The sequence below is a fragment of the Gnatocerus cornutus genome, chromosome 1 (assembly GCF_029298725.1).
Source record: "Gnatocerus cornutus isolate USDA-ARS CGAHR chromosome 1, icGnaCorn1.1, whole genome shotgun sequence".
Lineage (NCBI taxonomy): Eukaryota > Metazoa > Arthropoda > Insecta > Coleoptera > Tenebrionidae > Gnatocerus > Gnatocerus cornutus.
In genome coordinates this window covers 27,624,006-27,648,358 of record NC_142233.1, presented here as the reverse complement: position 1 = coordinate 27,648,358, position 24,353 = coordinate 27,624,006, and the positions used below count along the sequence as shown (strand labels likewise).

General features: G+C 34.6%; 3 protein-coding genes across 4 annotated transcripts in view; 2 read left to right on the top strand and 1 right to left on the bottom strand.

Moving 5' to 3' along the window:
* The first annotated feature begins 338 nt into the window (after window positions 1-338).
* On the top strand, window positions 339-1,389 carry LOC148181193 (leptin receptor gene-related protein). The gene is made up of 3 exons (XM_088049800.1): window positions 339-792; window positions 850-924; window positions 979-1,389. The coding sequence occupies exons 1-3, from the start codon at window positions 764-766 to the stop codon at window positions 1,274-1,276; spliced, it is 402 nt and encodes a 133-aa protein (XP_087905926.1). The 5' UTR covers window positions 339-763; the 3' UTR covers window positions 1,277-1,389.
* Window positions 1,390-2,072: 683 nt separating this feature from the next.
* Window positions 2,073-8,282, top strand: Vha44 (V-type proton ATPase subunit Vha44). 2 transcript variants are annotated; one of them, XM_088031524.1, is made up of 8 exons: window positions 2,073-2,198; window positions 2,742-2,922; window positions 2,970-3,123; window positions 6,606-6,792; window positions 6,846-6,944; window positions 7,107-7,362; window positions 7,416-7,649; window positions 7,702-8,282. In XM_088031524.1, the coding sequence occupies exons 2-8, from the start codon at window positions 2,791-2,793 to the stop codon at window positions 7,798-7,800; spliced, it is 1,161 nt and encodes a 386-aa protein (XP_087887650.1). In that variant the 5' UTR covers window positions 2,073-2,198; window positions 2,742-2,790; the 3' UTR covers window positions 7,801-8,282. The 2 variants fall into 2 exon arrangements, with proteins under 2 accessions (XP_087887650.1, XP_087887658.1); XM_088031532.1 differs by lacking the exon at window positions 2,073-2,198 and adding an exon at window positions 5,387-5,548.
* A 21-nt stretch (window positions 8,283-8,303) lies between these two features.
* Ptp36E (protein tyrosine phosphatase 36E) overlaps window positions 8,304-24,353 on the bottom strand; it is a 43,377-nt gene continuing 27,327 nt past the window's right edge. Inside the window, exons 4-16 of the mRNA XM_088031516.1 lie at window positions 20,724-20,811; window positions 13,401-13,477; window positions 13,215-13,349; window positions 13,020-13,157; window positions 12,802-12,965; window positions 12,422-12,557; window positions 11,283-11,532; window positions 11,147-11,223; window positions 10,616-10,747; window positions 9,048-9,176; window positions 8,806-8,993; window positions 8,620-8,755; window positions 8,304-8,569 (exon numbers count right to left, since the gene is read on the bottom strand). Coding sequence (XP_087887642.1) covers window positions 8,474-8,569; window positions 8,620-8,755; window positions 8,806-8,993; window positions 9,048-9,176; window positions 10,616-10,747; window positions 11,147-11,223; window positions 11,283-11,532; window positions 12,422-12,557; window positions 12,802-12,965; window positions 13,020-13,157; window positions 13,215-13,349; window positions 13,401-13,477; window positions 20,724-20,811 — 1,746 coding nt within the window. The 3' untranslated portion in view covers window positions 8,304-8,473. The remainder of the gene's footprint in view (window positions 8,570-8,619; window positions 8,756-8,805; window positions 8,994-9,047; window positions 9,177-10,615; window positions 10,748-11,146; window positions 11,224-11,282; window positions 11,533-12,421; window positions 12,558-12,801; window positions 12,966-13,019; window positions 13,158-13,214; window positions 13,350-13,400; window positions 13,478-20,723; window positions 20,812-24,353) is intronic.

Here is a 24,353-nt window from a genome sequence, read left to right as displayed (position 1 = left end):
AAAGAAGATCTCTGCATTAGTGGCGCCACCTATTGTTTCTTAATATTAAAACTCTCTTATTTCTAATAAATAACGAAAATCTTGTTATTCTCACAATTCTTATTAGATTCCAATTAAATTAACAATCTCATAAACATCAGTAGAAAATAAACTATTCGGTAATAACAAAGACAATGATAAAGACAAATGTCACGTGACGCATGACATCCTGATATCAATTAAATGTCAAACCCTAAAACACAATATTAAATGTTTAAATTCTCCATAATCATTCGCCCAAGGTGATTAAACATTATTTGACAACAAAAAGTTCAATAATATTAGTTCTGATATTTTTCCGAACAAAGAAAATATGTTTTTTACAAGCGCTCTCTCTTGTTCAAAATCTGAACATGTTTGACAATCTATGAAAACATCATTTTGTGTTTTATTGACAGCGATTTTGTGAACTTTTAAAGACTTTTAAATCAAAATATAATGCTAGTTTTTTGGCAATATACGGTCGGATAATTGAAAAACTGTGTTGAAATTACATTCTCGTCTAATTTTACATAATTATACAATGGCTGGGATCAAAAGTAAGTAAGAATCGTAAACGCAAGAAATCAATGTTCTTACTCATCAAAAACCTAATAATAATCATGATTCAATGTAAAAATGTTGAATTTAGTGTTAAGACCAAATAAAGACCTTTTAGTATTTTGTTAATATGTTAACTAATCTTTACTAGTTTGATAATGTACTTATTCAAACAATTTGTTTCATGTTACCTTCTGTTCTACCACCAACAGCGTAAGTATTTAAGTCTTTAGGTTACGCCAATTTTCACTTTATTTTTGTCCATTTTAGACTTGTCACGTTGGCCTTTACTGGTTCTATTGGTATGACAATGGTTATATTGGCATGTGGCCTTCCACAGTACAAGTAAGCCTTTAAATTCTTACGTTTTGTTCCAAAGAAATTGCCTTTACATTGCAGGTTATGGTGGCCTTTTTTCGTTGTGTTATTTTACGTCCTAGCCCCAATCCCAACCCTCTTAGCCAGGAGATACACAGAACATCAAGGCTCAAGTAACGCGTGCTTAGAAACCGCAATTTTTGTCACTATGGGATTACTTGTAAGTGCTTTTGCATTGCCTATTGTTCTAGCTAGAGTGGCTGTTATACAATGGGGAGCTTGTTACTTGACTTTGGCTGGCAATTTTGTCATTTTTGCCACACTTCTTGGATTCTTTCTTACTTTTGATCAAGATGACTCAGATTATAATATGTGGTAGTGTGTGTCTGTATAATAAACTTGAAAAAATAATGTACTCATAATTATTTTACTTATTTAAAATGAATGTAAGCTTAATATTTTGTAAAGGTAATAAATTAGTTTGCCCAAGTATGCGCTGGTGCTTTTATTGAAATTGTTTACACAAATTTTATTACCTGGCTTAACAATGAGTGACCTCAAATTAGACAATGCTATAAACAACACCAAATTACGCTTTTTGTGGACTATTTGGTAACGTTTTTTTACTACTTAATGAATTGTTGTGGCCAATGAATGGCAAAAGTATTATTAGTGAAAATTTAATTAAAATTGTCAATTTATTATTATTATTGAGAATGCAATCAACAGTTAAAAAAAGCAAGTCTGTATTTGAAGAATGGGCCTAGACGATCAATCAAATTGTCAATTTTTTAAAGATTGACAGTGTGACTGATTGTGTTACGACAGTTATTGCGATATTAGGTTTGTCATTTTGATTGTTTTAAGTAAATTAACAATCCGAATGACCGAAAAGCATCCCGTTGAGTCCAAATAATGAATTTGTTGTCAACCATATTGGCCCGGTGCACCGTACTTTTTTTCCGACGTTACCCTAGCTGCACTTTGGGTTGCATAACCGACCAATACTCTTTTAAATACGCATTTAATAGAAACCTAAAATTGAAATTCAAATATATTTAACATTCTAACGATCAATTTAATGTGAACTTCCGCAATTAAGTTCAATCAAGCCGAATTAACGATCTTCGGTTCAGCGCCATCTATTGACGGTAGCACTCCTCGTTTCTGCCCACCTCTCTGTCTGTATGACAGATGGCAACATGTCAAATCACGTGAAACCCCACTAAAGATCAGCTGTCTTCTGGGGAGTGGTTGTGTTTAGCAAGGGTAGTTTTCCCTTATCGTGAGGTGTAAACAATGTAAGTAAATAGAATTAATCGCCTTCCATAAATAGAACTTCATTCCATTAATTTTTCCACATTATCAATACCCCGAAGGACGCTACACCCTTACAACACTGATGAATATTTCAAAGTATTGATACCACCATTACAACCCTCGTATTTTGTGACCTTCTAACATTCATTTGACGAAATTAGCCACTCGTCTCGGTGGAATTCGTGGGTTTTTTAACTAGGCTGGCCTCATCCAACCTATAAAACACCACCCCTTCAGTGCGACAGTAGCGTAAGGGTTAGTTGTGCGAAACGATCAGAGAACATATTGTCCTTTCTTGTAAAAATATCTAAAAACGGTCATTTTGCTCGTTATGGAATTAACGTTAGGTTAAATTAAAGTCACATGACTGTGATGTGTGTACCACATTTCTGTTTTTGATGAAATAAAGTGTGGAAAACAGTTAATCGGGATGAGGTTCTTCTCGAAAAGGTCGGTCACGTAGGTTTCATGGACATTTTTTTAATTAGAACGCCATCAATAACAGCACTTGTGATTATTTTCAGTGGCAAAGACTTGACCAAAACTTCTGAATTGAACTCAACACACAGACAAATGAGTGAATATTGGCTTATATCCGCCCCCGGCGACAAGACCTGCCAGCAGACATGGGAGACCATGAACAACCTAACCAGCAAACAGAATTCCCTGTCTGTGAATTACAAGTTCCACATTCCAGATCTGAAGGTGAATTTTATTAAAAACTCATTTTGGTATTAAAGGAGTGTTTATAGGTTGGCACTTTGGATCAGCTAGTGGGACTTTCCGACGATTTGGGAAAGCTGGACGCGTTTGTGGAACAAGTCACCCGAAAAGTTGCCGGTTATTTGGGCGAAGTTCTGGAGGACCAGCGCGATAAATTGCATGAAAATCTTATGGCAAATAACAGTAGGTCTTGTTTTTATCCTAGAGAGATCGGAATGGTGGTGAAATGTTTCTTGTTAACAAAAGCGCATGTTTTTGTTACAGTAATTTTTACCAAATTATCGATTCTTCAAGTCCACTTGTATATAATTTACAATTGGATGATCTGCTGTTTGCATGTAGGTTATATGTTGAATTGAGCAGACACGTGACAACATATAGCTTACTGGTTTTGACAGTCACTGCACTTAACGCTGCATAAATGCATGGATTTGTAATCGGGTTTAAGTGCATTGATTTTGATGAACTTTATGGGACCATGCACAGCATAATACTTTTTATACTTGGTTTGAGTAAGAATAATGTATTATGCATACATTGGCATGCTTAAACTAACAACAAAATAACCACAGACACACGAGCATGTCTCTTAATTTTTTCAATTTTACACTGACAAATCCATATCCATAGTCTTGGGTACAGTAAACACCGCTTTAACAAGTTTTAACCTTTGCTTGGACGTTGGCTAAACATTTTTCTAGATCTTTTGCTAGTTTAGACCCTTCTTTAAATTACCATAAGTTTAGCCCTAACTGTGTAGCTCCTAACTAATGCTTTTCATACCTAGTAATAGCTGAAAATAGTTCATTCGTCTAATTTTCAGTGTCTTAAAATAGTTACTTCTTCAGGAAATAATATTTGGCGAAGCGTTGCTAAATTATTATTTATGGCAGTTGCAGCACCCGAAATGTTTTTATATTTGAGTGTTTTAAGGAAACCGTACGTCAGTGAAGTCAAAGTAGACTGGTCCATTGATTTCATTGACAAGGCTACACCAAAGTTAAACGTGGCTAATTTAGTTTCTTATTTGTTACGTATACACAATTCTATCGATTTCTCTTTTATTTAACACTTTTTTGACTTTGACATGTATTAAGAAGATAATACCTGGTTAAAAATCGTGCTTTCTCCTTTTCTGAAATCATATTTTTGCTGCGCATCTAGTTAAGAAGTAATTTTGATGATAAACAAAGACTATCGATTGATCTTAGGGCGTGGCGCGTAATTTAAATTATGATGTCGATTTTTCTGACTTTGCGTCATTTTAAAATATGTACCTTGAATTGTCACATGTTTAGGCTCACCCGGTACATATTTTTAACTCATCTAATTAAATATTTGTCCCTAAAAGTTCCTAAAATGTTAGAGTATTCACTATAATTTTATTTTACGTGACTATGTTAATAATCTATGAAGATCGTCTAAATCTGGAACTTGACATTTGTTTTCAATAGTGTTGTTTGGAAATTAAAACAAAATTATTAATTAGTAGCAGTTCAGAAAAGGAATTATGGTGTTGTACGTTCTTAACTTTGATTATATTCGGATATTGCTTTAAAAAAAGAATTTTTTTGTTTTGAAATTCGATAATAAGTTAAGGCTACTTTAACTTGGCGTTATAGATGAACTCTATTGTATATATCACTCCCATTTTCTTCATGTTCTTCCAGTAATGATAGCTCATGCGCAGATGCTTTTTATGTTTGAGGTCAACTATTCAGAAGAGGTCAAAAGGATCATTTCTGAGATTGTTTATAGTGGCTTCAAGATTTTCGTTATTTTTCCGCTTTTTAAACACAGAATATCACAAGTAAATAGAAACATAATAAATTAGATTTAATTTTATTTCTATAAAGTGTTGTCGACAATGATATAACACTATTCTGTGAGATTGTGTTATACCAAGAATGAAGGGTCGTTTGATGCCAAAGGACAACGATTAACGAGTTTGTTGATGAGGTTGTTGTTTTTCAATTACGGTCTAGATGTGCAATTACACCACCTTAACGGCGTCGTTGTAAGAATATTCTAGGAAGGTCGATCACACTGAAATTTAATCGCACAGACGAGCGTAATATAGATTGGTAATATTCTTATGGTAATAGGTAATGAACCCTGTCATCTGATTGGTCTAGAACTGAACCCGGAGTTCTTCATCATCCCACCACATCCGATTTTTTTTTTTTAGATTTTCTTTGCACTTTCAATTTTACAAAAAGTTGGCAATTTTGTGTTTAGAAAACAATTTCAAACGAGGTTTACTGTAACCCTTGGATGCGTTTCATGAAATTAACGTATGCTTTCGGTGAAGGGAAGAGTGTTGGAGCGTCAGTTTACTGTACCAATCAAGAAGAAAAGCTAGTGTCGGGTAGTAGAAAGAAAAGGGGGTATAAGGCTTTGTGCTTGTTTGGCTGTGCTTGTGACGGTTGTTTGGTGGTGGGGGCAGGTGGGCGACCGCCCGAGGATGAAGGCGGTGGTGGGTCTGAAGACAGGGACTCGGAAAGCTCCTCCGGCGTATACGTGACGCCCTTGCAGTCGCCTGCGGACAGTGCGAGCTCCACTCCTGACCAAACCCCAACCGACATGTTCCTACTACCCTTAGGGCCAGGTCAGTGGCCGGACCAGCGCGCTTGATGCACACCAGCTTCTCACGCCAGTTTTATCTTCCATTATATTATATTATTTTCGTTGTTGTTATTGTTGTTATTTCAATGGCAATGCCGCGCTGTGCGTTATTCATGCTCTTCTTGTTTGATACACGATTTGTACACAAATCACTTCTTGACGCTTCCATTCGTAGAAGTGTGGCGTATTGTTTTATCATGTTAGCTTTTGGCACCATTCTGATAGAGGAACTCTTACAATTTTTTTCCAGTTCGAATTTTGGAGGATTTTTTATTTTGTTGCTTCTCTCATTGTTTCTATAAAAAGGAAAATAATTGTTATTCATTAATCGATCTAATCAAAGAAAAAATTAAACTCTAAACAATGCGATTACGTAACATTTTATTAATAGTCAAGTAGCGACTGTATAAAGGCTATTTATACGATTTTAGAAACTGTAGGAGATCGCTTCTTTTTGCTTCTTAGTGGGCATAAGTAATAAAACTTCATGTTACAAAAATGGTACAATGACAGGGTTATAATACAAAGAAAAAATTTAGCCCGGAATCTTTGATGTGAAAATCGTTGCTTATTCATTGCTTTCCATTCATAGGCGATCCACGAGTCACAAAGTAGCATTTTGCATGATCAAATGTCATAAAATGTATCCAATAAAGAGCACAAAAATGATTATGTTAAGTGTGTAAAGTACCACAATTCTGCACGAACATGTGTAATTTTATTTAACTTGAATTTGGTTGAGTTATTGCGTATCGATTATTTCATTTATCTTCCGTGTCAACTAACACTAATAGACCTATAAAATTACTTGACAACATGATAACCACTCAAATATAAAACATGTTTAATGAAGTCAATAATGGAAGCTGCTTTCAATATTTTCGCTGTGTATTGTTTGCTGTGACGTTTTTAATTTGCATAATTTTGTCTTATGAAGCGATGTAAGAGTTTTCTCTGACGAAGTTTTTATGTCGTATCGTTAGCTGTTGTTCTGTAAACGACTAAAAACGTTTATTGTGTATTCTCTTGTCTTATTTTAGCCGATTTGCCAAGTTACATTACGCGTTTCCAATGGGACATCGCCAAATATCCCATCAAACAGTCCCTCCGCAACATTGCTGATATTATCAGCAAACAAGTCGGCCAAATCGATGCCGATTTAAAAACCAAATCGACAGCGTACAATAATCTGAAGGGAAACCTCCAAAGCTTGGAGAAAAAACAAACGTAAGATAAATAAATGAGAATGAATTTTTTTATTTAATTTTCGTCGCCGGCAGCGGGAGTTTGTTAACACGCAATTTGGCCGATCTGGTGAAGAAGGAACATTTCATTTTGGATTCAGAGTATTTAACGACACTGCTGGTGATAGTTCCCAAGTATAATAATCGATTCTTTGGGGTTCCGTGTTAACTCGGCCCGATACTAAAATTTCAATTCTCTTAACAGTAACAGCCGTTTTTCGGAGGTGATAAATGAAATCTGTGGCCGAGCTAGCATGGAATGCCCATAAAGCTCATGCTCTAATGTTGTAATTCTAGGGCGTCGTTCCAAGATTGGCAGACGAATTACGAGAAGATAACCGACATGATAGTGCCTCGTTCCACTCAACTCATTACCCAAGACCACGAGTACGGTCTTTTCACTGTTTCTTTGTTTAAGAAGGTAGTGGAGGAGTTCAAGCTCCACGCTCGCGAAAGGAAGTTTATCGTTCGTGATTTCACGTACAATGAGGAAGAATTAGCAGCGGGGAAAAACGAGATCACCAAACTCGTTACCGACAAGAAGAAGCAGTTTGTTAGTCCACAAAAACGACTATAATTTCTGAAATGTTACCAGCTTTGTTTTAGGGTCCGTTGGTAAGATGGTTGAAAGTCAATTTTAGCGAGTGCTTCTGTGCCTGGATTCACGTCAAAGCCTTAAGAGTGTTCGTCGAATCTGTCTTAAGATACGGTTTACCTGTCAATTTCCAAGCTATTCTTCTACACCCTAATAAGAAGACAGCTAAGCGTCTGAGGGACGTTCTTAACCAGTTGTATGGACATTTGGACAGCAGTGCTGCCATGTCTGGGGGAAACACGGATGTAAGTTTAGCGATATCGCACTGAGAACCGCTTCAATTTGAGTTTTTTTCAGAGCGTCGACATTCCCGGCCTGGGTTTTGGCCAATCAGAGTATTACCCGTATGTATATTATAAAATAAATGTGGACATGATTGAACAATCAAAGGTTTAAATTCCATTATTCCACATTTATTAGTTTTATTGTTTTGTTAGAATTATAACATTCTATTTTTTGTTGTCCGCAATAGCATAAATTGTACAGATTTTTGTTCGAAATTCTTGTCCAAGCGCATCTATATTAAAGTAGGGCTGTTGAAATAATGTATGTACATGTAAAAAGAAATTTAAAGTTTTATATACAATTTGTGCAATATTGGACCACTGCTTGTTTAGACCTTGACAATATTAGATTTTAAATTTGTTAGCCAGGATATTCGTTTGAAACACAGTATTGAGTTCATTGTAAATACTTTGTAAATAATTATTCTCAAGAGTGTTTTTTTGGTTTTAAGCTCATTTTTATTATAAACTATTCCAACGTGTATTATAGGTACCAATTTTAATTTAATATCTGTTAATATAGATGTTAGAGGTGTTAAGAGGTTCATTGTTCAGCTGTAAATTTGTTAGACGATTAAACTATTTCATTACATCGCCGTTTGTTTGAAACAAGTGTAACACAACATGTCCTTTATTTATTAACAGAGTTTAATATACAATACGATAATTTAGTAGTCTAAAGGCAAAGTAACAAAAATATACATAGCAGTTTACTTTTATTCAAAATATTCTTCTTATGTTTACTTTTTCACAGTTATGTTGGCCTCGAATTATCTCTTGTGGCATTAATTTGGTTGTTTGCACTTCATTTCTTCCAAGTCTTTTTGCAGATAGTGCAGGACGTAATGGAGTACCACATCATAACAGTATTTGTATTCAGTCTGTGAAATCAAATTACAGCTTTTGATCAAAGTTACAAGACGACACTTACGATATTTTCAATCAGCTGCGGCCTGTGTCTTCTAACAGTTCGCACAGCTTGGAAAATATCCACTTCTCCGTGTTGAATGACTTGTTCAATACAAGCGTTCGCGGCACAGTAGATCCCACAACGACTCCGACCATCTCTACAAAAGCTCAAAGTTAATAACTTTCCATTTTATTTGAATTTTCGTACGGGGAAACCACGCAAACGGGTCCGTAGTCTGATCTTTGTCTCCACCGCTCTACCATATTCATCAGCTCCACCAAAGAGTTGGTGGAAGTGGGCACTTTGTGTCCCATAGGCCAGCAAGTCAGTTGGAACAACTGCACTGTTTTTGGAGGGGCTTTCACTCCCGCCATCAGTTCAGTCAGCGACACGATCTGGAAAAATGGAGTTGTAGGATCGTTTAATAAAGTTTTGGTTGTTGGACAAACCTTTTTGTTGATGCGGAAGACCCAGGTTTTGATGTTCGTGTAGTGGTTGTGCGAGATGTGGTCAATGGTGAAGACAGGACCGTATTTTTTGGGCGTGCGTCCTTCCGGCCAAAATGATGGAAATTGTTGCTGTAATAAAATTTATTTTAGTAGGAAGCTAATAAAAATTTGAAACCTGCATTTGATTGCAAATTTCCGCGCGTAATACTTTAGGTTTCCTGGATTGACAGGTGCCACACATACAAAAACTCTAAATTACGTTCCAGTCTGTAGGACTCCCAAGAGCGCTTAATTCGTCGATAATCCAATTAAGCAAGCATAAACATATCAGAGGACTATACAAAGCGGTCCACGTGAAACACTTCATGTTTCAGCTGCATAATTGAAAGTTAAATCACGTAGGATAATTCATGCGGACAAGCGGAAATTTGGACGTACATTTTCGTCTATTAAGGTGTCATGAACAAAGTTCTATTATTGTGTTGTGGTTTTGGCGTGTACTAAAGTCAGTTTAGATTAGCATTTAATAGCCTGTTGGCTTCGCTTTACTCCACCTGCAGTCTCGGGAAAGTTATTTTCCGGAATTTAGGGCGCCAATGCATACCAAGCGGCTATTTATTCCTGCGGATTATTTGTTTGCTGAAAATGATGTGTTAAGAGAGACGTGCAAAATTTATTGGAGTGTTAGTTGCAAAAGGTCTAAGAACTTTCAAATTACGTGTGGGTTTGCAGGATCAACAGGTGACTTTATCGCAATGTTAAATTTTCAACCACATTATAAAACTTTTTTCAAATATCTACTTTTACACATTAGTGAGAGGAAAACAGCGACAGAAGAATGTTGTTGACAATGATTGATAGCGTTAAATATTTCACAGCTTATGAACCCTGGCAGGAATGTAATCGAGATTTTATTTTTATCAACGACGACTCTTTGTCTTGCCAGTGCTAGTTCAAATTTTCCTTTGTAAATCTTGCATTAAAGCGCTGAATCGCCAGTTTGTACTTTCCATGTTTCGTCATAAATAACTAGCAAGCCAACTGTATCTTCTAGATATAAAACTTTCTGTTGCAAGTATGAGTTTACTGCAAAGTTGATTTATCTTTTCACAAGGGAGCGAGTTCAACGTATTAAAATCGCAGTATAGACATTTGCTAATCCGACTAAAGTTCGTCTTTATAAAGTGCCAGAGAAAGATAATTATTATAATCCCACTAGAAAAGCACTCACCGCTAACGATCGGATTTAGCGTGCAAATTTCCCTCGCGCGTGAACATCGAGCGCCTCTTTGAGAAATATTTGTTTGGCTCGTGTAATGAGTTCGGAACAATTTAGAAAATTTGCTTTATAAATATGGATGTTATAGTTTGCAGAAACTATCGTAATATTCCGACCCAATTTATTGCATAAACAGAATGAAGTTTGGCAGAGTTTCTTGGTGGATTTGAGGGTATAAATTTTCAGTGAGTGGGATAGTAATTGATAAATTTATTAGTAATAAGGCTTGAGTGCATTAATCTTAATTTGCATACTTTGTGAGCTCTAATCTACTTTGGGTGCTACTTACTGAATTATGCGGAGGGACACAAAGGATGACTACAGCAGAGCATTCGTAGTCGTATACAAGCGACCAAAATTCTCCGCATGTTGATTTTAAAGGCCATTCCGTGACTATGTATTCTCTAGGCTTTGTGTAACCCTGAAATAACAAGTATTTACATAAGAAGAGGACTCTCGTGAGACCAAAGTTGAAGTGGTTTGATTTCAACAGGGCTTCAGACGTATTCAAATTACGTTTTGAGGGTAAAACACACTAATTAATTACAGCATGAAATTTTGTCTGACACCCTGTATACTTTTGGTCCACACTTCTCTCATGGCGCAGAAAATTTAAATTCCTGAAACGAGTCGACATTCTTGCCTTCCTCCGAAGTTTACATGGCATTTGTTACATTTGACACTGCTATAAAAACATCTCCATTCCACGCATTTCACAGAGAACAAAATCTCTGATTTCAATTTCTGTATTCACCGGAGCAAGCAACAATTGTCCCTTGAACCCTTCTTTGGAAATCATCCCCTTTAACATCATACTCACATCCACAAACACAGCGTTAATGTAATCCGTGTAATTATTCCCTTGGAATGAAGTCAAATATGGTCGGAAATTGTCGGCTGTTTACACACAAAACAAGCAATTAGTCCAGAACCACCTTCAGGTAATATAAACTTACGTGGAACTATAAGCACGTCTCTGTTTTTCTTGCGGTTATCACCTCTGTGCCCTCCAGCGCAATCCCCTATTGTAAATCTCGGAGTTTGTTTGCATATCAGCGTGTATTCTCTCTGATATTCGTTCAGTTTCGACATTGGATTCTTGGCTGATTTTTGCTTGAGTCGTTGAGACAGCTCACTTACTGGGAACCAGGAGTTTCCGCAAGTCACATATTCCTCGAGCGTGTCGTAGATGAATTTATATTGTTCCTGGAAAGATGTGATGTTGTAATGGCCAAGGATGAGAATAAAGTGGAAATGTTGCACGTAAAGCTAGAGATTTCATGGATTTAAAAGAATTGACTCGGTTATAAAAAGTAACCCCAATTTGAGAGGAAGATTCGTGTCAAGGTGAATTGCATCCACTGCATTCTATGCTCCAAAAACTTGACTTTTGCTACAATGCCCCAGTTACAGTATTTTTAATTTTTAATCGATATTTAGGTCGCTTGAAGTAAACTCTAACAGTTGCTACTTCAAAAGTTAGATGTGCAAAGAATTAATCCTTTTGACAACTTCTTACGAGTAAAAACTTGTTGCTTTTTTGCAATAATAGGATGAAAATCTGACCACATTTTCGTAAATTTTGTTACATAATATATTCGGCTTTTTGCTCATGATTACGATGTTTATGTGGGTGTTGTACATCAAAACAGAAAAATAAAGTCTAGGAATATTAAAATTATACGACATGAATTCAGTATAACGTTTATGGCATAAAAAGTTGCCTATCGTAAACTAGACTCATGTCGCCAACAAAACTCCTAGAAAATCGATTTTATAAGCATACTAAACTCTCATTTGACGTTACCCTTGCCCCAGAAACATCCACAAGTAATGAAAAAGTTTGCAACAATTTTATGCCTTTTTTAAATCTGCACTTTGGCGGTAAATTCTACTAACCGCATCGAGTTTTAGCATGTCGTAGGCAATTTCCCAAAGGGATACTCTGAGTGCTATTTCTAATATAACTTGAGAAAGTAAGCGAGAAAAAAAGCGCCGATTCCATTCTCGCTTAAGTGTTTCTGTGTAAATGCGACCTAGGATTTTTTTGTATAGAATTTATTACGAGCTTTTCTGATGATTTTGTTCGACTTACCAGGTTTTCTACTAAGCCTTTTCTAGATTGGCGGAGCTTTTTCAGATATCCGAAAACGTCGAACTTATCCTCTTCTTCTTGCAATTCCATGTTGGCGTCTATTGCTAAATAAACTCCGGATCGACCGCCGCCGTCGCTGCCAAAGAAAAATGTTGTTAATGTTTTTTTCACGTTTTTGTGTCAATGTTTTAGATCTTCTTGACTGAATACACGAATCAACAAATTTTAGTGTGCTGGAATGGATCCCTGATTACGAATCTGAAGTTCTATTGCAGAAATACGGCTCCAGTACAAATTTTGTCCAAAATTTACTATCTTTTACTAGACCGGCGCATCCACCACTTTTGTGTTTTTTTTTGTTTTTTAAATGATTGTCTTACTTGCAATGCACTACCATCGGCCCCGCTTCATTTGACTTGATCCTGTGTCCCACCACGGCACGCACTCTCCTCCTAAACTCCAGCACAGCGTTGCTAAAAGGACAAGTGTGACTATGCCATTCGGTGAAATGGAATTGTAGTATAAATCTTTCTTCAACTACTTGCTGCAAAAGCAACATTTAAACAAATCTAAAATGAGTTTGTGTTGAAAGACTTACATCCATGTCTTTCTTGCACAGTCGAAAAGTGCGTATATGAAAGTTGGCCAATTCCTCCTCCTGAAGTATACTTATAGTAATTCCTCCGTATGTCTCTTCTAATTCTTTGGACGCGGGCCAATACTGGACGCACATAACCTGAAGTAATAAGGATGTTATTTTTAACAGTTGCATTTATGTGTCCTTCAACCGAACCTTGATGAAATCGAACGTTTTTGTCAACATCACTATACAACACGCTTTCTCTTGCCAAACCATGCGCCAGAAGTCGGTGACGGTTTCTTCAGTTGGTCCTTGAGTCACTATGTACGCGTTAGGCTTTAATAAACTCTGAAAATGGTTACAATTGGTTTTATGGATTTTTTTACTTTGTGTACTTACATCTACATAGGATGCGTTAACATAATCCGAATCGTGTTCTCCTTCTATGGTATCTAGAACTACCCTATTATAATCATCTGCAACAAAAGAGCCACGACATGAGAAACAAGTCCGAAATTGTGGGGGCAGACTAAAATTTAATAATCGCTTAGAATCAAAATAAATGACTTCGCTTGTGTTGAAACAATGCCAACTCGTGTGTGCGAATCCTTCGTCGAAACTGTTTTCCGGAAACAGACAGTCTAAAAGGATCAAAACGATTTCCCCGAAAAGAAGTAATATTTCAGTTGTTTATCGTGTCGACGCTGTCTCTTTTTCGAATTATTAATCGCCACAATAAAGAGACGTTCCCTATTACCAAAAGGACGATTTATTGTAGTTTGTTTCTTTCACAATTTTGTTTACGTGGGATAGGTTCGCATTTCTTTATTTTTTAAAAAAGAAAGACCATTGCATGTCAGAGTTACAAATGTAAATAACAGAAATGTTCTGGAGAAATGGAAAGTCATTCCGAATCTGAAGTGCGTTTTTTCCATCAGGTCCGGATTCAGAGATATTCTTGTAAAATGATTTTTTTAGGTTCTATTGTACAAAAATTTCACAAAAAAATTATTTGTTTCAGTTTTTCTTGAAAGTTTGCAAAGTTATAGAATTGCTTAATAATATTTTGGAAAGCCAATTTAATACGTTTTTCAAAGACCTATAAAACTTATCGCTAGGGTTAGAACTTCCCAAGATATTTTAAAAACGCAAAATCTCAAAAAAAAACAATGTTTTAAGTGATTTTCATATACAATTTTGCATATAACTCAAGAATTATTACATCAATTTTTCGTTTTAATAGATCAATAAAAACACTGATATTTTCCTCTTTTAACGCGCTCAGAAATGCAATGGTATTTTTATCGTTTCGAAATTACGGGACAAAAAACATTGAAAACTTTTTCAAAAAATTAAAACTTTTTGTTATTTTTTAGGGGGTTTCATTAACAAATCAATGCGATTGTTTACAAAATAGTTATTTCTAGACACATTTTAAGTTTTAAAATAATAGTATATTGTATGACAAGTGTTGAAAATGGAAGATTTCACACGAGTTTTGCAGAATTGAGCCACGAGCCGTAGGCGAGTGGCTAAAGCAAACGAGGGTGAAATCTAATTTTCAACACGTGTTGTACACGATATTTTTCCGACGACCAAAAAAATCGCAGAGTTAATATTTATTTTTTTAATTAAAGTTTATGGTTTACGCTCTTCCACTTGCTAATAACGGTGCAAAAACACGTCAAGTTATCTCTGGTCAAGTTAAAACTTAAAATGTCATTCGGCAGAGCACCTAGCCGCGGACAAAATAATTATGCCGTTGCGCCGAAAGTTAGATACCGATAATGCCCGATCTGCGTCAACCTGTGTGCAATATAAAAACACACAGTTGTCGGCCAATCAGAGATCTCAAATTTTTCATTGCACACGGGTATGCGCTTCGTTCGTTTTTGCACTGAAATTGTGTGCAATTTTAAATTTTCACTACGAGAAAAGTGTATGAAATGTGGCATATTTTATAGTGGTCGTCGGAAAAGTGATTTTAATCCTAACGCAACCCAGAATATCACATTTTAAACAACTTGGTTACTTAATTTTTTTTTGTCTTCAATTGAACCTTTTTCCGGACAATGTGGTGGCAGTAACGGATGAAGATAACATCAGTTTTGCGAACATATTAAAAAAAGTATCAAAAAAAATCTAAATTGATACGGAAAGGTCTCAAAATTTTTTCAAGTTCTAAAATTATTGACCAACAGTTAACAGTTGCTACGTAATTTTTATTTATGGTTTTCCGTCCATTCCGACCAGTGAAATTATTATATTTATGTAGAAACGGGAGATTTATCTGGGTGGGCATTCAAATTAATTTTTTTACAAAATTTTCTAAAATTAATGAAACGTGAATTTTTTCTAAAACTTACACCTTATTCTTTTACATCTAACTTCTAAATGACGAGAGATAATAACGTATTTAATACCGCATTTGGAAGCATAGATCTCAACTATTTTGCCAATTTAGGAGTTCCATGCAAAAATGTATCAAAAAGTTTTTAAAAACCGTTTGTATTTTGAAATTTTCACCAATTTTTTTTTCTCAAATATCTTGGCAAAAATTACCTCTCCCAGCAAATTCTATAGTTCGTTGAAAAACCTATTTAAAGATATATTATAAAGTTTTATGATTTTGTAAGTTGTTAGGTACGCAAAACTAAAAAAAAAAGAAAAGTGAAGTACTCAAAAAACCTTAATTTACAATCATCTCTGAGTCCTGACCTGATAGAGCAAAACGACTTCGGATTCAAAAACAAGAGGTAATTCTACTTAAGAAATGACTTTCAACTGCTCTATTACAAATTTCGTCCGATGGTGTAATTGACCACGAAATGTAAGATCGCGTGTTGGCACCAGCCACCGAGAATATTCGTGGCTGCAGGATTGGTTCTGAAGTTCCATCTTCCCCAATTACAAGAGAAAATATAGGAGCGTTTGCCTTGTTATAAACTACTCGCTCTTCCATTAAATTACCGAACGGGCATCCAACTTTGCTCACATTTACTTTACTTTGACAGGTTCCTCTGAGATTCTCACACTAATTAGATTCTAGATCCAGCACGAATTGCTCAGGTCTTTGATGGCCAACAATCCGTTAAATAATCGTTCGAGTTTTCAAGTTCTGTGCTTTTTATTCCGGCCCAAAAGTGTGTTAAGGTTAAGCGAAAGCTGCAGCGGGAGTTTATGATACAGAGTGGAAGCTAAAAAGCATAAACGGTCTATTTTTAGAAGAGGCGCTTCTTTAAAAGGTCATATCTATAATAGAAGATCATTAGATATCATTACTGATTTGTTAACTCTCGAGATTTCCGTCATCTAAAACCAGAAGGAACAAGACATCGTGATGAAAGCTAAATTAACGCAGAAATCAAATTAATTATTAGAATAGTTGAAAGTTGATTGCTTGTTCCTAAATGTGCTCCTCCATTAGCTACTGATTGATTAATGAAAGCGAATGTAATTTACGATGTTTGTTCGTTGTATAATTATTGCATTTGCTTTTGTAATTATATTGTGTATACACATTTGGAAATTAGGAATATGTTTCAACAAGCTATAAGTATATATACATTTTCTGCTCAAATTGAATTTTCGTGTTGCTATTTTAACATTAAAATATTTGTTTACACTGCGGGAATTCGCTGAAAAAACAGGCGAAATTAACACAGACTTTGTAGTTCTCATAATATGTTCTGATGAACTCCGAAAAGCATTCTCTGGTAATCACTTTATTCAGCATCCGTGAAATGAATCAGCGAAAAATGATGATGAATCGAACGGCATATTTAAAATTTCCAAACTCAACTAAAGTGGAATTTATTTGCAACTTCTGGCGAAAGAATTTTGATGCAAACATTCAAACTCAGAAATCTAATTTGCGCCGTTTTATTAAGGAAGTCAGACGATTTTTTACCGGAACAAATTTCATTTGTGACGAACTCTCTTTACACGTCCTTGTGGTGATTTCAGTGCCTCATTGTGACATACAAAACGTCAAGTTCTTTCTTTTGCTTACGAGGAGACAATTATCCGAGGATATTCTGAAGAAATTTGTTCGTATTAACAGAGATTTTAGTGGCAGACCTTGGAACGAGCGTTGTCATGGAAGCAAGGTAGAGGGATACCTGAATAAGCTCAACATTTCAATTTTTGATCTTCATTTGTTCGAAAGCACCGGCTTGAAATGTCGTTTCAATTCGACCGGAAATATTATGAACTTGCCCGGACTTCATTAGCCGCCATCGCCGTTCGTAAAATCAATAGTAAATAGCGGCTCTAATTACAAAATTGCATTCAGTTAGAGCATACTATTCGCTTTATGCATTTACTAACTGAAATCCTCTTATTGCTTCGGCAACAAGGGCTACTTGTGCGTTAATTTAAAATGCACGGTTGCCGGGGAATCCAACCAGCACCGGCAGATCGCTTTGTAACTCAATAACAATTCGTTGATGGATATTTTAGTGAAAAAAGAAACATTTTTCATAACTCAAAACTTTATTTTTAATTGCCAGAGCGTGGTTTTGGTTGCGTTGGAAAGTTTTTAACGGACGAGAAAAGTTTGCTTTCGTTAATAACGTAACTGGATTAAAATGTTTTTTCTCGAAGCAGATGTGCTTCGTAGTCTTGTTGTAGTGAGATTACTTAGATAGTTTCCTGTTTTCTGTCATGTGGGTAATAATTTATGGAGGAATAAGCTGGTTTTCAGTGATGCGCTCTTACATAAGTGGGCATATTTGCTTAGTTTTTCTACTTAAAAATATATGTAAAAATTACTCATTTAAAATTAAGGAAAATATATTCATCCCATCAATACAAGTAACTTTCAAATTTTTGTGCAGGATATTGGAAATTTTTGCATCCTTTAAAAACAAAAATTTCTTAAATTTGGGTTTTTCGCTCTAAATTTTTGCAATTTGATAAAATTAATACACGGCTTAAAAATACTAACCTCTCCAAATTTAATAGGTAGCACTAAAATTTCTACAATTTTTGTCTTTTGCTCTAAAGGTTTATAATTTGGTTAATATAATACACGACTTAAAAATAATAATCTCCCCAAATTTTTTTAATGTAGCACTAAAATTAACAAAATTACGAATTTTAATAAAGGATGTCAGAAACTTTTGGTTCGCCTTTAAAATGAAAATTTCTAAAATTTGTGTCTTCGCTTTTCAATTTGATAATTTGGTAGAATTAATACTCGACTTATAAGAAGAAACCTCTACAAATTATTTCATTGCTGCACCAATAAAATTACCAAAATTTTGGTAAGGGTTTCGGAAACTTTTGATTCGTCCTTAAAAATGAAAATTCGAAAAATTTTCAGATACTTTTTTTAATTGTTTTATAAAAATATTTGTTTTAGCCGACTTAACAAACTGAAAGATTTTGTACGATAAATTCGAAAGCGAAATTTGATCCACAATCAATATTACAAACTCCGCCAAGCTCCAAAGCCCTGAAAAGTGTTCTAATGAATAATAAATAAGTTTGAAACTTGTTGACGCTTGTCAAGAATCAAGTCGCAGCGTGCATTTTATACGTATTTTATCGGATTATTATAGTTTTTTTATAAAATAATATTATCTCGGCTTTTGCTAACTTTGTTGGAAGAAAACTGAGTGAAGAAAGTGAGAAAACTTGTTTTTCGTGAGGAAACTAAACCGAACTTCCTAATTGTTAAGTTTAAGTTAATAAAAATGTAATAAACTAATAAAAATTCAAGTTTTAGTCCCGATTTATGCCACGCTTAATATGTTCAGTGAAAATACGGGCTCAGGTAAACCGTTTCTATGGTGATGTAAGACCCAGATTATCAGACATCAGCTCGGATCCGTTGTCAAAATGTTGAAAGTACGAATTTAGCAACAATTTCTAATTAAAGAATTAAAGTGTGTGCCAAGTTTTAAAAGCTTTTCTCTTTTAAAATAATAAAAAAGCAGTACAAAAGTTTCCAATTAAGTTTGTAATTTATTCCGTGAATGTAAATTAAAAAATGAATCTGAGTTTGTTATTTTTTCATAATGTGAGGTAAATATTCGTAATTAATTAAATTAAAATATTTGCTTTTAGCGTAGAACCATATCTTATGAATTTAACAATGAATTTTCTTTCTATTAGCAAGTACAGGGTCGGGAAATGAATTAATTAGACAAAGGGCAGTACATAAACAACATCCAATTATCTCCATCACATGGATTCTGTTCTTTTTTTATAAACAAGTTTACCGTTAATGTTTTTGTTCCCTGAAATAAAATAATTGTCTTTCTTTCGTCTCTGCCCCATTCTTTCTTTCAAAGAAACACGTAATTAAGGAGTTACCGGTAACAGATTTATCCTTGAAACACGCAAATATAAACTTTCGTCAATTCCACAACTTTGTTCGTTTCCAACAGGAAACTTATACGCGCCATTTTTCTACCCTTGTTGTAGTTAAGTTTCTGTTGTATTCTCATTCTAGATAAAGTTTGTGTCCGAGTGTCTGTTACTATTTTATCAACGACTACAAAAACTTTCGTTTATGCAAGCTTGAATTGACATTCTAACCGCGGCTTTTGGTCACAAGCAGGAAACTTTGAAGAAAAGCTCTACGATCTGGCGACATTTCTGCTCCAAATGGCATCGGTACATGTTATTTATTGGAGTTTTCTTGTTATGAATGAAAGTTGGCAGTAGTTGCGCAATTTCTGATTCATATATTTTCGCACATGGTGGAATATGGATATTATTCAAAATGTTATACATATGCAAATTGAAAAATCGAAATGTCGATGGATTTATTGGACTTGGATGAAAAATTATGTTTACTAAATCAAAGCTTTAGGTGTGAAAATACCAATATTTATACACCTAGGGAAAGAAGACACTTTATTAGACAGAGCGTTTTCTAGTTTCCGAGATTCGATGAATAGTTTTATATAGGCTACCAAAAATATGCATTTCTTATAGAAAAAAAAAAAATTCACAGTTTGAAAGTAGCAAATTAGCAAATAAACCTGTGCAAAAGAAATTTCAAGAATTTCAGCATTTTTTCTAATTGTCAATAGAAGCGAGTAAAAAATTTCTCAGCGAACATAAATTTTAGACAATAAACTGATGCTTAATGTTTTGAAATAATAATAGGCATAAACAGCAGTCTATAAAGCAATTCGTAGAAATACCGAATGGCTTTGGCTGTTCACCAGACTCTGACATAACAAACCATGAAAGGGAAAACTTTGTTCTCTTTTGGGATTTTAAAAATATTTCCCATTAATAAATTGATGAAAATGTTGAATTGACGTCTGGGCAGACTAAAACTTTTATTATATCTCCACTGTAATGTAATCAAAAATTAATAGATGTCCGAGCGTAAACAAAAAATTGTTGTTTCGGAGACTGATTGACGTTTTAACTTTATTGTTGCAAGTTATACTGAACGCCATAAACACACAAGTCACGCAGAATTGAAGAAGGTTGTCAGTTTTGTTAGAAACTGACGTTGACAAGGGCCATTTACCACTCTTGTTAATATAAAATCGATAACTTATTTTTACCAAATATGAATCAGACTAAAAACTTATTTATGAATGGTCTAAATTTGAAAAATTGTGAAACACATCAACATAAAAATATTTCCACTATTAGCGGGCAGTTTACTGTGCAGATCGAAAAGATATGATGGAATGTCTAAGTGGTCATAAAATACTTATTGCTACTATAAAAAAATAGTAATATACTTACAAGGAATGCATCTTTGGTTCTGGTTCTTTTCGAGATTTGCCCTTTTCGTGCCGTGACGACAAGAGTGAGTTTCCACTTTTATCGCAATCTGAAAAGAAAAGTTACTACTTTTACCAAAATGGTGGATGCGCCGGGATAATATCAATATTTTTTACAATAAAATTATTGCTCTGCTGCTATAAATCTTCAAGGCAAGTGGCTTTGCTAAAATTATTATTTTACAATAAAGAAACGTTCAGAAAAGTTGCCTAAATGCTTTATCTTAGTTACGTTGTTGTTGCAACTTTTCCAATAAATTGTAGTTGCGTGAAGAAGGCAAACTTTACCACCTACAACGTGTAACTTTTGCCGTTCTCGTGACTACACGACATATAGAGGATAATTTATATTAATTTTTCGACGGTATCTGATTCCGTACTACTTTAGTGTTCTAGAAAAGCAGGAAATGCATGTTCTGAAACGAAGACGCGATAAACTAAATGTGGAGGTCAATTGGGGTTTTGACTCGAACAGTTTAAACTTAACTTGATTCCTGAAATTAAATCGTTTGTTAGTAGATAAGATTTCTTTTCCCGAAATACATCGAAAGCAATTTTATTAAGCTGAGACAAGCCACAACGTCAAAAAAGGTTCATTTTTCAATTTTCCGGTTGAGTCGACAGGCTGTTTTAAAGTTCAAACATAACAAGCGAGGATTTGTGGAGTTTTCACTTTTGATGTATAACTTTTAATTAGCTTCCTTATCAGCAAAATAGTGGAGCTGAGTAAACATTAATCCTTCGGAGACTTACGAGGAGGTGGCTGGAATGAAATTCTAAGCGAATCGTGCGGGAACTGTCAAAAGGAATAAGCGGAAAGTTTTCTTTTTTTGAACGTACAAAAGAATGTAAGAAAAGTTAACTCACAATAACTTTTTTATTATCCTTGTTTCTCTAGACAAATACTCTGTTAAAATAAAATAGACACGCGATTCCATTTTCGTAATTAATTAATACATTAGAATGTTTGCGCAGACAAACTAATCATGTGAAATATTCCGGACGTTTTACATAACGGCGACAATGTTTGTATCACCTACAAACCTCCACGAACTATTTCTACAAATTTTAACAATATGGAAGTTCTTGGGTTTACCGCGTTTCAAAATTGACAAACAGAAGAAAATAACTCCAATCAATTCCAAACACTATTATTTTTTTGTTGCGTTCGTAATTCTAAACACTTTGTGCTACAACATAATATACAGAGGATTTAATAAGAACATGGATGATTATACAAGGCTGTGGAAACTGGTTTCATGTATGGTTAATAATATCGGAACTATTTTAATATGCCAGAGAAAAAAGCAAGTTTTTGCTCAAAATATTTACAATTCTAACAACATACATTTGCGGCTGAATAAGAACAAAAGCAAGCGAAGGGTCCAAGAAATGTCGAAGACTTTATTAAAAATATACGGAATGAAGTTAGGGGGAATGGCAATACTAGGAATTAAAGAATTTATAGATTCTGGAATTAACTCATCTAGAATTGCTTTTGAATTAGAGTGGTTTACTGGGGCACTAGGAGAATTATTTTTATTTTATTTTTTGGTGGTTTTGAATGGTTTATATTCAGATTTCAAACAGTATATTATGAAAAATAACAGTAACTTGGATCAGCTGCTACAAATTTACTGGGATTTACACAAGTTGTCGCGCAATGTTAATAAATCATTTAGTGAACTTTTTGTGATAAAATCCTGTGCCGATTTCGCATTCGCAACAGTGGATTTGAGTGAAATTGCTCTTTATAGAAGTGATGATGTCTTACATTTGATTCTTACAATTTTTATGTCAACTTTGTGGATAGTCTTACTGTTTGTTTCCGATTTTTTTACAGCTTCTTGTTTCGAAAATATTCTAGAAAAAGTAAGTATGGTAATACTAATAAATTAGCATTGTAATTACAAAACTTTCAAGGATGCTGACATAATAAGGAAAATTAACAGTTTGATTGAGCAGATGAATGTGACAGCTTTGCACAAAAAAGTAAGAAAAGTGTAGAAATAATCAACAATGATACTGTTTTAGTTACAGAGATTCAACTTGGATGTTCACTTGAATCGGCTGAAATTTACGGTTTTAGGGACGATCGAGCTAAACCTAAAATTATTTTATGTCGTAAGTATCTTTAATTAATAAATTACCGTAGTCAACAAATTTTGGACGGAATTCATGGAAATTCATGGAAATTCATTTTTAAATGGTAGAATCGTTCATATCGTCAGGTGTAACGTCATAATAAAGGTTTATTAAATTGGCTTTCCGAAACACTGTCGAGCAATTCTATAACTTTGCAAGTTTTCAAGAAAAACTGAAGAAAATCCATTTTTTTACAAAAGAATCTCGAAAAATCATTTTTCAAAAATATCTTTGATTCCGGACTTGATAGAGCCAAACGGACTTCATATTTAAAATCAGCATTCCACATTAGAAATGACTTTCCACTTTTCCAGTACAATTTGTTTCAAAATTTGTTTATTTTTATTTGTTTCAGACAGTTGCAACAATTACGACGTATTGCATTTATATAATTCAGTTTAGATCTGGAGAAACTGTACAGATGTAATTTGTTAACTTTCAAAAATTTCTGTCTGTATTGTGTTTTAAGTATTCTACTAAAAAGATTAAAAATCTAACTTCGTAAAATAATGTGCTTACAATTTGTATCGAAAACGAAATGTTTTATTAATAATTCATTTCTCAATTCCCGCTTCTAAATTCAATACAATTCTAGTGCTCCACACGTTGTCTTCCAATTTTCCATCCGCTTCCATTTAATGAATAAAAGATACAAAACTGCACTTCTTTTCCACATAATCGCGAACTAAATTTAACGTCAACCATGAAGCTACTTTGATCGATTCACCGGAATATAAGTCTCGTTTCATCGAAATCACGGTCGGAATTATGGATTAGTGAAACGAAGCGATTATTTGCGAAAAACGAGAGAAATAACGAATCCAACGATTTATTTTATTCACTATCTCAAAGACGTGCGAATAATAATTCTGAGAAATCTTCGCCCGGTCTCGACACGTGCATTTTATTTGCATTTAACGACAAAGGAGCTTTGAAGTCGGAGAAAATCAAAGTGTATCGATTTTAACTTCAACAATGAACACTTTCAATAATAGAGAGAAATCAGAGTGTGGGATTATTAAAGTGGAGGAGCCACACATATTCTTAGTGAATATTGTGAAATAAATAATGGCAAGCAGGAAATCACCCCTGTGCGGCTCCTTTCAAATTATTAATTTTATTAGGTTGGTACTCAAAACGCCCAACATTTAAGGGAAAATAAGACCACTTGTTGAGTCAAACAAAAAACAACCACAAAATTTGCCTCTAAATCGAAATATCTGCGAATTATTTTTGTAATTAATTCGGAATTTCCACGGATTTGCCGACTTTCTCGCCTAAACCCCAGCTTTTTGAACTTGAAAATCCTTCGCATTCAACTTTATTGCTTAGCATTGCAAATGAAGCGCTAAAAATGAAAATAAAAAATTACGCGGAAATCCGATTAAACAAACCTAAAACATGCAACAGCTTTTGGGCAGTTTAATACGAGTTTCCTTGTTCGTGG